We start from the raw sequence: 12,215 nt of genomic DNA, 5'->3' as shown, positions 1-12,215 counted from the left end.
TTTTAATAATCTGTGCTTGGTTGCAACAGCCACATCCTTTTCTTTTGGCTTTGGACCTATGCCTTTGTAACATCAAGAGCTGAGTTGAGTATTATAATGTGCTTTCCCTCAGGACTGTCCAGAAGCTTCAGCTAGAGCAGAATCCATCAGCTCGCTTATTGCCAGGGTTAGCCTTACACAAAGGGAGCACATTACACCTAGGACCTACCTGCCAATGGCATTCCCAAGCCCTATGTGGCTGGGATCCTAGCTATCAGAAAAAGCAGCAAAGAGTCCTGTGGCACCTTATAGACTAACAGAAGTTTTGGAGCATGAGCTTTCGTGGGTGAATACCCACTTCGTCGGATGCATGTAGTCCATAAAGAGCTACATGCATCCGACGAAGTGGGTATTCACCCACGAAAGCTCATGCTCCAAAACTTCTGTTAGTCTATAAGGTGCCATAGGACTCTTTGCTGCTTTTACAGATCCAGACTAACACGGCTACCCCTCTGATAGTTATCAGAAGCCTTTCTGCAAAAGCCGCCTACCAGTTCGGATCTACCAGCCTTAACAACAAGGGGAGCCCTATTTAACACACAAGCCCAGGCCCACACACTGGCCGATAAAACAAACGTAGCATCACATCTTCAAAGCGCTGCATTGACAGTGTCCTCCCTGAGTCCCCGGGTTATTCAGATCCCGCAAGGGGGCCAGCCTGGCACCCCCCCTTACCCACACGGCCCTAATGTGAAGCACTCGCCTTGTGCCCTTTCCCCGGGCGGTGGGGTGGCAGCATGTCTGCCCCTGGGGGAAGGGCAGGGCCTGGCCTCGGCGCACAAGGGGGAGGGATGCGCCGGTCTCCTTCCTGCCTTCGGGCGAGCCCGGGCCCCTCACACCTGCCGGGGAGCCCCTCACACCGGGTCGGGGCAGGGGTCCCAGGCTCTCGCTCTCACCCTCACTCAGGTCGCGGCCTGCCAGGTTTAACTGGCCGCTCTTCCTGGCCGCTCTGATCAGCCCCTGCGGCACCGCGGGCCCCGGCTCCCCCGCGTCCCGCCTGAAGCCGGCGCGAGGATCTCCCACTCTCCCTCGGCGCGCCGCCGCCGCCATGTCCCCTCGGAGCGCCGCGCGCGGCCCGCCCAGCCTCCCCGCGACCGCGTCAGCCCGCCCCCAAGCCAGGGAGGCGGGCGGAGCCAGCCACGGCCTCCGCCTTCAGCGCCAGCGGGCGTGGTGGGGTGGGGTCACCGCCTGCCTCCAGGATGCTGCTGCTGCAGCTCAACCTCCAACGTGGGCCCCTCTGCCCTAATGACCCTGCCCGCCGCCTCAGTAAGTGAGGCTGGGCAATCTGCCCCCATCCCCGCTCGCTGGCTACAATTCACTCGCCCCCCCGACTTCTCCTTGTGTCTCTGGGGGTGGTTTGTCATGCTGTGTTAAAGGGGGACCTAGCAGTGCCAAGCCCGATGCATGGGTCAGTGACCAGAGCCATCTGCAGTTTGTTAGCATTAACCCCGCGGGGTATTCTTCTGTAGTCCCTTCTGAATCTTGCTCCAGCCCTTCCTTACTGATGTGTGAGCCAGAGAGGCTCCAGGTTAACTTTTAGAGCCCAGACTCAGTGAGTTTGTAGAGATGGCAGTTAGAAAAACCATCTTGTAAACTGAACGTATTGGATCTGGAGTCATCCTGAAAAAATAAACCCAGAACTCCACAACGTCCTCCCACAAATTAACTTTGCAGAGTAGAATCACACTTTAAAACCTTGTGATTGTTTTGTTAAAACCTAGTTCACTCAAACTTCTGACAAACACCTGGGAGAAAAGCTTTGTGAAAGATTCACCTCATTTCCAATTGAGGTCTAAGGGCACTCCTGCTCCCTCCAGAGAAACCCTGTTTTTCCTCAGAAGACCCCATGGATAAGAGGAGAGCTAACATTTATATTATCAGGTTTCAGAGTGTTAGAGAGGCCAGGCAAGTGAAGTCTGATTGCGGTAGGACATGATATGTAATCAGACCATTTAAAACTTTGCTCATTAATTATTTTGTAAACTATTTAACAAATACTTTGAAGAAAAACTCTTGGTTGAACATTCAGCATGTCTGCATCTTCAGCTAAAGATGGAGAAAGACCCCAATCCCCTCAGTTATCCAGAAGTCCTCAAATGAAAACAGGGGAGATTTGCCATTCCTGAAATTTCTAAGAAAAAGCTAGCAGAAAAAAAAAACTGTTTCAAAACCTCTTTATATACCATAAACAAACACAAAGGGCACTAAAACAAGGTTTGTTTTCTTTTACAGGTCACATTTAATGTGGTCAGTATGTGGAATTGTGTTGTTTTAAAATAATATACACTGATTGTTTTGCTATCAAACATATTTGGGGGAGATTAATGGTGGACAACTCTCCCAAACCAAGATAATACAATTGTGATGGGAAGGCTGTTCTCCCCCCAGCTACATCCCTTCTAACTCTTGATGTTTCTCTAAAACAGACACTCATCCTCTATTCATTTTCATCTCCTCCCACACCTGCTTCCCGAAGACATCTGTCCTGAGCATGCATGCTGTATTTCCCATTTCTCAAACAAACCCCAATCCTCACTGTGAGACCCCTCCCCCCATGCACACTCTCCTCCCTGAGAGACAATGGCCTCTTTCATGAAATCCCGTCCCCTTCTTCTTCCTCCCCTCTTCCTCCCTGATGAAGCAAAGAAATATCCCATGCCTAGTTTCCAATCCCATTTCCTCAAAGAGGAAAGATGGACATTTCTTATAGCACAGTCTTCCTCTCATTCTAGGTCCCCTGAAAAAATGGAAAGAGATAGGCTTCCCCACCTCCCCCCATCCTTTTCTCCCACCACAAATTGGAATTCCATAACTGATTCTACTGTACTGAAAAAGTGACCTAAGAAGGTATTAATTATTATTATACATATTATTCAACTACCCAGACATCTGTTTGGAAAATAATACAGCAGAGCACAGATTATCTAAAAGTTACTGGAATATATTGGAGACTTTTTTTTATTTCAGAAGTTGGAGAAAGCTACTAAGGGAGAGGCTTTCTAGAAGGTGGGTGCATAATTGGTTGGAAAATCATTTCCAGTGAGTAGCTATTAGTGGTTCACAGTCATGCTGGAAGGGCATAATGAGTGGGATCCCGCAGGAATCAGTTCTGGATTTGGTTCTGTTCAATATCTTCATCAATGATTTAGATAATGGCATAGAGCAGGGGTAGGCAACCTATGGCACGGGTGCCGAAGGCGGCACGCGAGCTGGTTTTTAGTGGCACTCACAGTGCCCCAGGTCCTGCCCACCAGTCCAGGGGAATCTGCATTTTAGTTTAATTTTAAATGAAGCTTCTTAAACATTTTTAAAACCTTATTTACTTTACATACAACAATAGTTTAGTTATATATTATAGACTTATAGAAAGAGACCTTCTAAAAACATTAAAATGTATTACTGGCACGCAAAACCTTAAATTAGAGTGAATAATGAAGACTTGGCACACCACTTCTGAAAGGTTGCCGATCCCTGGCATAGAGAGTACACTTATAAAGTTTGCGGACTATACGAAGTTGGGAGGGGTTGCAAGTGCTTTGGAGGATAGGATTAAAATTCAAAATGATCTAGACAAACTGGAGAAATGGTCTGAAATAAACAGGATGAAATTCAATGAGGACAAATGCAAAGTACTCCACTTAGGAAGGAACAATCAGTTGCACACATACAAACTGGAAAATGACTGCCTAGGAAGAAGTACTGTGGAAAGGGATCTGGGGGTCATAGTGGATCACAAGCTAAATATGAGTAAACAGTGTAACACTGTTGCAAAAAAAGAAAACATAATTCTGGGATGTATTAGCAGGAGTGTTGTAATCAAGAAATGAGAAGTAATTCTTCCACTCTACTCTGTGCTGATTAGGCCTCAACTGAAGAATTTTTGTCCAGTTTTGGGCACCACATTTCAGGTAAAATGTGAACAAATTGCAGAAAGTCCAGAGAAGAGCAACAAAAATTATTACAGGTCTAGAAAACATGACCTATGCAGGAAGATTGAAAAAAAATGGATTTGTTTAATCTGGAAAAGAGAAGACTCAGAGGGGACGTGATAACAGTTTTCAAATACATAAAAGGTTGTTACTAGGAGATGGAAGAAAAATTATTCTCCTTAACCCCTGAGAATAGGACAAGAAGCATTGGGCTTAAATTGCAGAAAAGGCGGCTTAGGTTGGATGTTAAGAAAAACTTCCTGTCGGGGTGGTTAAGCACTGGAATAAATTGCCCTGGGAGGTTCTGGAATTGCCATCATTGGAGATTTTTAAGAACACATTAGACAAGCATCTGTTAGGGATGGTCTAGATCAGGGTTCTCAACCTTTTTCTTGCTGAAGCCCCCCTCAACATGCTATAAAAATGCCAGGGGCCAGCGGGAAAGGAGGGGAGGGAACCCTTGGGCATAGGCATAGTTTTACTTCTACTTTGGGGGGCAAGAGCTGGCAGGGCTCAAGCCAGCTCAGTATAGAGGGGTCCAGGGAGGATGCACTACCTCCACCCCCTGACTCACTCAGGAGGCCACCCAACCTGTCTGGGCTGTGGAGGGACGCAATAAAAAAATATAACTCAAAGGGGGAGTCAGTAAAAAAAATTGAAAACTGCTCAGGGTGTAGTGGGGTAGCTAAGGGCTGTGTGAAGTGAGAGGAGTAGCTCAGGGTGCAGGCAGGAGATAGCTAAGGGCTGTGTGCGTGCAGGGGGTAGCTCAGGGTGCAGGATAGGGGTAGCTAAGAGCTATGTATGGGCAGGGGGTAGCTCAGGGTGCAGGCAGGTGGTAGCTAGGGGCTGTGTACAGGCTGGGAGGGGCTCCCAGTGTGGCTTCCAGCTTCGGGTGGGGGGGGGGAAGCTGGGGGTCCTGGCTTGGGTCGGGGAGGGAGGTTTGCCGGCTTCAGTTCCATGCCATTTCCGACTTGGGGGGGGAAGCGCGACGCCAGCTTCAGCACTGGGACTTGGGGCACTGGGTTTCAGCTGCAGGGATACACAGCCCCCCGAAAGGGCTCGCAGACCCTCGGTTGAGAACCGCTGGTCTAGATAATACTTGGTCCTGCCATAAGTGCAGGGGACTGGATTAGATAAATCTTGAGGTCCCTTCCAGTCCTATGATTCTATGATAAAACGTAAGGGCCACAAACATAGACCAGGGCTCCTCTGTGCTAGGCATTGTAGAAATCTCATTCTCCCCAATCCTCTTCCCCCCGACAGCCTGTGCCTTTCATGTCTTGCTCATGTTTCCTTCTGCTGCCAGATCTATTTTCAATAAAAGAGACCACGTAACATCTTTGAAAATAACATTTTGAAGAGAACAAGGCAAGACAAACAATAAAGTACTTTCTTTTAGGCTTATCCTTAGAATACAATTTCTCCCCATTTCCCTTTGCTTATTAATTTCTTTTAAAATGGACTTTTTTTTAGTAGGTGAAAGAGTACTGAAAATATTGGTGTTGTATGTAAAGTTCTAGTCCCAGGCATAATAATGCTTCTCCCTTTCCTATCCCATCACAAAAAAAGACAAGAAAACAACTCAATCCATTTTGCTATCAGTTATCAAATAGAATTTTCTTCAGGTAAGCAAAATATAAGCCTTCTTTGACAAATTTCCTTTAAAAATTATGTATACAAAACCAAATCTCCTTCCTATGTTATTAGTAACTCCTAGATTGCTAAAACTGAAAGAACTGTAAAAATGTTTTCTTTTCACAGCCTATGTTCTTTACTTTTGCACTTCCCTCAACTTGGACAATTAAGAATTTAGCCATTTACAACTTTTGTTTATAGTCAGTTTCATTTTTTGGCATTCAGGTACCAGCTCACTCTGCGTTTCCAACACTGCAGGGGAAAGTTTTTTTTTTTTTTAAAAGATTCCTCTGAAATTAAAAAATAAATAAATCTACTGGTCTAACATTTTGTAAAATAGTTCACATTTGATCCTGATTCAACTTTAAAATCAAGTTTACCAAACTATGATGGTCTTGAGGCTGGCTCTCTTTTCTTGCTTGCTCATTCATTCTTTTTCTTCAGTTTTCTTCTGATTTTTATCATCTTGTTTGTTTATCCTTTATCTGTCACCTGTGTAATATTACTGGGAGTCAGTAGATGACACTTACTCAAAGTTTTATTAGTTCTGCTTAACTGGATGCATTGGTACTTAGATTTTGGATGAAATACTCTGTTAACTGAGTTGCAATTTTAGTTGAAAGCTTCTGAATGCCAGCACCATTTATTCACAGGACCTATGCAATTTGAAATTGACACAAATCCCCATTGCTGCCCTGCTTTGAAATCAGAGCAATCTCAGATTCAACACATTTCTCTGTTCAGGATCTACCTTGAATGAGTAACATTTAGCTGTGATCTGAATTAAATTTGTTCTTGGATATTTGAGAAATCTTGTGTTACTGTTGGCTACCTGGTAATAGGATTTTTCCCAGGTTACCTGGGGGCTCAAATTGTAAACAAACTGGTGGAAGCACAGTCTCAGTAGAGGTTTTTTTGGTATATTTTTTAAAAAACAAATTATTTCTACATCAATAATAATACAAACAACATTGTAATTAAGTAGCAGCTGATCTAGTCTGACAGTTGAAATGTATTACTTGGAAAGGTGCATTGATTTTATAGAAGCAATATAGTGGCATTGCACTATCAATGTAAAAGATACTTCTAAAGAAGCTGTTACTGTGTAGGGAAGCATCTACCACTAACATAACGTAACAACCCCTTGATGTCGATAGGTTGAGGAGGGGTTGGCAAATTTTGCTTCCATTAAATGTACTTCAGTTACAGCAAGATCAGGCTGCAGACTGGTTTCATTTTCAGCATAAGAGTTAAGAAAGAATTACTCTAGAACTGAAAAAAGACTGGGAAATTATTATTATTCAGGTCTTTTAAAATTGAGATGAAATACTGTAGTCTACTTCTCGTGTACGCCTTGCTCGCAGTTCAATATCTACCCTGGGAAGTCTACTTTAAATTGACAACAGTAAAATCATTAGGAGCAGCCTTTGCCAGCTGCTGATCACACTCAACTCCCACTGGAGTCATTTGGAGAAACGGGTCGCTCAGCACCGTGCTCATGCAGGGTCTGCTGGTCCTGGAAGATCAGAGGAGGCGCCCTGCAGCTCTAGGGCTCGTAGACCCTTAAGGCTGGGGAGAGGGCGCCCACCCAGACTGCAGCCTCGTCAGCTAAGAGCTCTGTGCCGATAGCCCCAGGCAGGCCTCAGACTAGGCCCGACGCCTTCTGCTCTGGCTGAACTTTCTCCGCCCCCTGGGGATTCAGCTGCAGCGAGCTCGGAGTGGGAAACGGAGATAATCCCTCCCGCGCCCAGACGCCGCCTCCGGCATAGCTCCCCGTACTGCACATGCGCGGGTCCAGCAAGGCACCAGGTCCGCGGGAGCTGCAGCAAGCCCTGCAAGACGTGGTTGACTAGTACGCATGTGCAAGAGCCGCAAGTCCTTGGGAGAGGTACACGTAATGCACATGCGCGAATGGGGCTTCTGTGGGAGAGGCGACTTGTGAGTCTGCGCAGGACCACCGAAGTACGCAGCTCGCGCCTGCGTAGAGAAGAGCAGTAAAGGATTGTGGGATACTAGTCTGCGGCCCGGGCAGGCTGGTGGAGCGGGCAGCTGGTGGCAGTTATTGCCCGACAACGGTTGTTTTGTGCGCGGGACCTGTGCTTGTGCCCGGACGGGAAGCAGCAGGGGACATAACAAAAAGCTACCCCGTTCCTAACGCGCTCTTCCCTCTCCCTGATGTGTTTGTAGCACTGGAGTGGGCGGCAGCGCGATGGCTTCAAGCAGCGGCACCGACGTGATTCAGGTCACCAACGTCTCTCCTAGCGCCAGCTCCGAGCAGATGCGGACACTCTTCGGTTTCCTGGGCAAGATCGAGGAGCTGCGCCTCTTCCCTCCCGAGTGAGTCCGCCAGCCCGCCCCCCGCACCCCCTTCCTCCCCCGCGCCATACAGGCTTCCCCTCCCCCATTCCTGGGCAACGTCCCGCCTCTTTCCCATCATGCCCCGCGCCTCGCCGCCTATTGCCGAGAGACCCGCTGGGCCGTGAAGCTGTAGGCCGTGAGGCCTGGCTCGCGGCGTGGCGGGACCTGGCTTCCCGCCGAAGCTTTAACCTCCCCCGCAGCGCAGGAAGCCTGCCTCACCCTGTCGCTTGTGTAGGCGAGTCACCGTAAGGGATAGCTAGCGGCGTGGTACCGGGGGCGCTTGAGAGCTGTGTGTGTCGGGCCCCCCCACACGTTTTCTCCTCGACTAGCAACGCGCCAGATTAGTTCACGGCTGGGTTTATGTTCCAGGAGTAGTTTTCAAAGCATGCGTGATATCAGCGCGTGAGGGAAGGGCCCGAACCTGTGTGCCTTTATCACTGCGAAATGCACGTCATTTTGTATGCTGGCTGTTCCGGGGCCCCCAATTGATACCCCCGTCTGTGGTGGGATTGTCCCTCACATACAGAACCACCGCACACCTGTTGGACAGCTGCCATTTAAAAAAAAGGGGGGGGGGCTTTGCTTTTCTCTTTACAAATTTGGGATTTTTTCTCTTCAATACACAGAGAAGGTGCAAGGTGGGTAGTAAATCTTGAACCAGTGATTGAGTTATGGTCATACATCCAAAATAATAATAATAGTTTTAGTAAATAGTGCTTTGCGTTGCTGGGAGTAACTCCTCAATCCCTCCAATCTACTTTTAATGGATTGCAGTTATTTTTAAAAGGGACTCAGCTATATGAAAATATAACTCATAACAATTTTTTATTTTTTTACGAAAGATTTAAAACAATCCATGCTGTACATGCATGTTCTTGTTAACGTGCACAAAATCTGCCCAACTCACAAATGGTAATCCCAAATCCATGCAAGGAAAATCTATAAACTATTACAGGTGATTTTTTTGTTTGTTTGTTTGTTGTGCAACACTGAATGAAAAGCTATTTTTAAACGACTGAAAACTGCAAGCTTCTGTTTGTACTCCTTTTTTTGTTGTTTGTGAATCAGGGTTGCCTTTGTTACTCAGTAAAGTGGCTTATATAATAAGTGAGGTCAAAATAAATGTCACATAGATCATGGATGTCACCACCACATGGAATTTTGGGTTTGTAACTATAATATGTAATGTCTATATGATATGTTTTTTTTTTTTCTTCAGTCGTGACAAACTACCTTGATTTTGACTGTGCCTGTTTTAGTCTCCCCTCAGATGGTTTCTAACATACCAATTTCTTCACCTAGTTTCAAATAGTTACTGGGGTGGGGGGAATCACCACAAAGCTTCTTTCATCCTGTCACCTCTTTCTCACCCCCCCCCCCCCCAAAAAAAGGAAAATCCTCCAGTGCTCTTAGATGGATATGTACGTATATCCAACACAGAGTTTTCTGTGGTCTTGGTGTTTATTTTCAAATGGACATTTGCAATCTGAACCCCATGTTAATGCAATTTTGTGTTGGAATTTGAAGTGTAGAAGAAAACTAACTGCATACAATTACATTAAAGTTGGTGACAGGTTTTTATTATTTGAATAATGTCAAATATGAATTTTAAATTTGTACATGTGGGAAAACCATATTTAAGTGCCAGAAAAGTTCATTTCTACCAAGTAACAAAGAGTTAGCTGTCTTTAGCAAGAAAAATGTGTTTAGGCTGTGTTATGGTCCTGTTCACTGTATTTGAGCATCTCACAATCATTTAAAAAAAAAAGTCCTGTCATTTTATATTTTATATTTATATTTAACACCTGTATGAGGTGGATGTTACCATCACTCTAGTGGTGAGAACCTAAGGCATAGGGTAGATTTAGTGACTTTCCCAAGGGAGTCTGGTTGAACTGGGTATTGAATATTGAACTTAGGTCTCACAAATACCAGTCTAATGCTTTTACTACTGCGGATAGGGCTCCTGACAGTAGTTGCTTCTAGAAATAACTCCTGAAGCTCCACCTTTTCCTGCTGGTGAGCTCATCTACTCACTTGTTTTTTGTATATGGCCCTATATGTTCTTAATTGATCCCCACTCATTCACACAGGCACCCAAATTCAGTTCAAGAGTACATTATTGTCACAACAAACTATACAAGTTTTGGCAAATTGTTAGAGACAGAATGTTTATCTCTTTGTCAGAGGTAGATAAAAATCTGCCCCGGACAGAGCACTATCACTAGGGGACACGTTGCCGCCTTATTGAAGAAATGAAAGATTGCAAAAGCAAATATTTGCACTTCACTACAGTAGGAGAAGTGTGTAATGTGTTTAGTTTGCAAGTCTGTTTCAACAGTACTTTGTCCATTTTAAGATTGATTTCATAGTTAAAATCCATTTCTGGCGTGTACTGTTCAAGTTTCACGTTGTACACAAGTAGACTTTGAAAGAATATTTATTAAGACTGCAAAGTAAGCACTCAAGTTAGGATATGCTCTGGGAATGAATCATAAGAGAAAGGAAACTCTTGTCTGTAGGACTCCATCTTTATTTATTGCAGAAGCTGGAAGGTGTGTAGTGATAGAGGCATGGGGTTGCAGAAATAGAAACGATGATCTCATGGTTAAGTGGTCCTACGGGTAACCCTCTCATTCTGTCTCCAACCCTGATTAATCCCCAGAGCAGATCCACACTATGCACTGAATGAGGCAGGGCTTCTGTGGAAAAAATACTATGTGATCATGTAATTTAAAATTGTATCATAATGCACAAAAAACTAAATTAAGGTTGCACAAGTAACCTTAATACTAACGTTTCTCGACTTTTTAGTGCGTGAATTAAGGTTGTCACCTTGACATTCTTTTAATTTTGTTTGTGTGTAGTTTCCTAGGTATTTCAAAAAGCAAGCTCAGAAAACAAATTCCATCATGTGGTACTATATTGACACCAGCACGTGGCATCAGCAGAATTGGATCCTTTAGATCAGTGCATAAACCTCTGCTCCTTGAGCCAACAGAGTAACTGATAGCAGTAGCTGTTTGTCATGTTCTGTGGAACAGCACTAGGGGTGGATGGGACATATAGGTCACCAGAATTTTTTTAACATGGAGAAAGCAAAGTATTCTTCCCTAACCCAATTCTCAGCAATGTCGGAACCATTTTGGCAGAAGTTTTCCAAAAATAGTTCAGCCAGAGGAAGACACCTGACATTGAAAATTTCATCCTAATTAAAGTTTGGCAAATCTATAAGAATCTGAAAGCAGGCTTTCTATTGTTAGGCAAAAAGATTCTTTTCCCCAAGAATCAGGCAGGCACAGACAATACTGAAGGGGGTTTATTTATGGTACCGGGAAGAATGACAAGCAGCTTCAAAGGTGTGGGGTTACAATGACCAATTATAACTTTTTTCTTATCACTTCATTTGCATTTATCTTGTTCTTACAGAGACAAACATTGTTTCAGAGACAGAGGATGCACTTAGCATGACAGTGACAGGAGCAGAACATGTGCATCAAACTGTTTTGATTACATCAATTATTCATGACTATCTTAAAACAAAGGGGTAGGTTGGGGGTGAGTGTTTACAGATATCCAGAGGTCTGTGAAGGGAAGGTTTGTTCTGTTCTAAGAGCCGAGTTACTGGGCAGACACTTTACCATACAAGTTTATCAAGTGTTTACAGTTGTCAGTGTCCTTGGGCTTCCCCTGTTTTTGCTTGTTAGTTACCTGGATTTCTTTCTCACTGTTAACTTTTCATTTAACTCTTGCCTAACTATAATGGAAAGTTTTGGGTAACCTTAATAATAGGTGGTGCTAATAGCCTTGCCTAGAAATACTGCAGTGAAGATTATTTTGAGGGCACAACAGATTACAGAGTTTCTTCTTAGGCTTAGTCCATTTCTATCGAGGAAAGTTTATATTTTTCTCACTTTCATTGTTGCAAAGTGTTTGCAGAAAGTTAATTCCTGGGTGGCAAATCTGGATCTCAGGCTTTTTACCATTCTTTCTCTTCCCCGTCTCCTTCCCTGCCCCCAAAAGGGACAAACTGATTAAAAAAAAAAGTTTTTTTTAAAGCTCCTGTTGCATGGAAATATAACTTTGTATATTGAATGTATCCCAGTTTTGATTCATTAACTATTTTTATACAGGGAGGAAATCGTGCATTAAATTTAATCTTCAAGAAGTAGAAGGCAGGGCAAAGGAGCTACTGGGCTATTTTAGGGATTGAGTGTATTTAATGGTTACAATATGTACCTTACCCACAGAACC

At 44.5% G+C, this 12,215-nt stretch overlaps 2 protein-coding genes across 6 annotated transcripts in view; one reads left to right on the top strand and one right to left on the bottom strand.

Moving 5' to 3' along the window:
- Nucleotides 1-1,249, bottom strand: part of LRRC40 (leucine rich repeat containing 40) — a 33,360-nt gene extending 32,111 nt beyond the window's left edge. Inside the window, exon 1 of one of the 2 annotated variants that reach the window (XM_039483081.1) lies at nt 936-1,249. In XM_039483081.1, the coding sequence (XP_039339015.1) occupies nt 936-1,089 (154 nt within the window). In that variant the 5' untranslated portion in view covers nt 1,090-1,249. Of the gene's footprint in view, nt 1-742; nt 869-935 lie in introns of those variants that run through there. The other variant, XM_039483082.1, reaches the window with a different exon arrangement.
- A 6,307-nt stretch (nt 1,250-7,556) lies between these two features.
- The window catches only part of SRSF11 (serine and arginine rich splicing factor 11), a 34,644-nt gene continuing 29,985 nt past the window's right edge, over nt 7,557-12,215 (top strand). For 2 of the 4 annotated variants that reach the window (XM_039485278.1, XM_039485277.1), the window contains exon 1: nt 7,557-7,940. In XM_039485278.1, the coding sequence (XP_039341212.1) occupies nt 7,813-7,940 (128 nt within the window). In that variant the 5' untranslated portion in view covers nt 7,557-7,812. Of the gene's footprint in view, nt 7,941-8,065; nt 8,207-12,215 lie in introns of those variants that run through there. The other 2 variants (XM_039485279.1, XM_039485283.1) reach the window with 2 other exon arrangements.

Source organism: Mauremys reevesii, linkage group 8 (genome assembly GCF_016161935.1).
Source record: "Mauremys reevesii isolate NIE-2019 linkage group 8, ASM1616193v1, whole genome shotgun sequence".
Taxonomy (NCBI): domain Eukaryota; kingdom Metazoa; phylum Chordata; order Testudines; family Geoemydidae; genus Mauremys; species Mauremys reevesii.
Note: the sequence above shows the minus strand (reverse complement) of the source record. Positions and strands in the feature narration are given on the sequence as shown.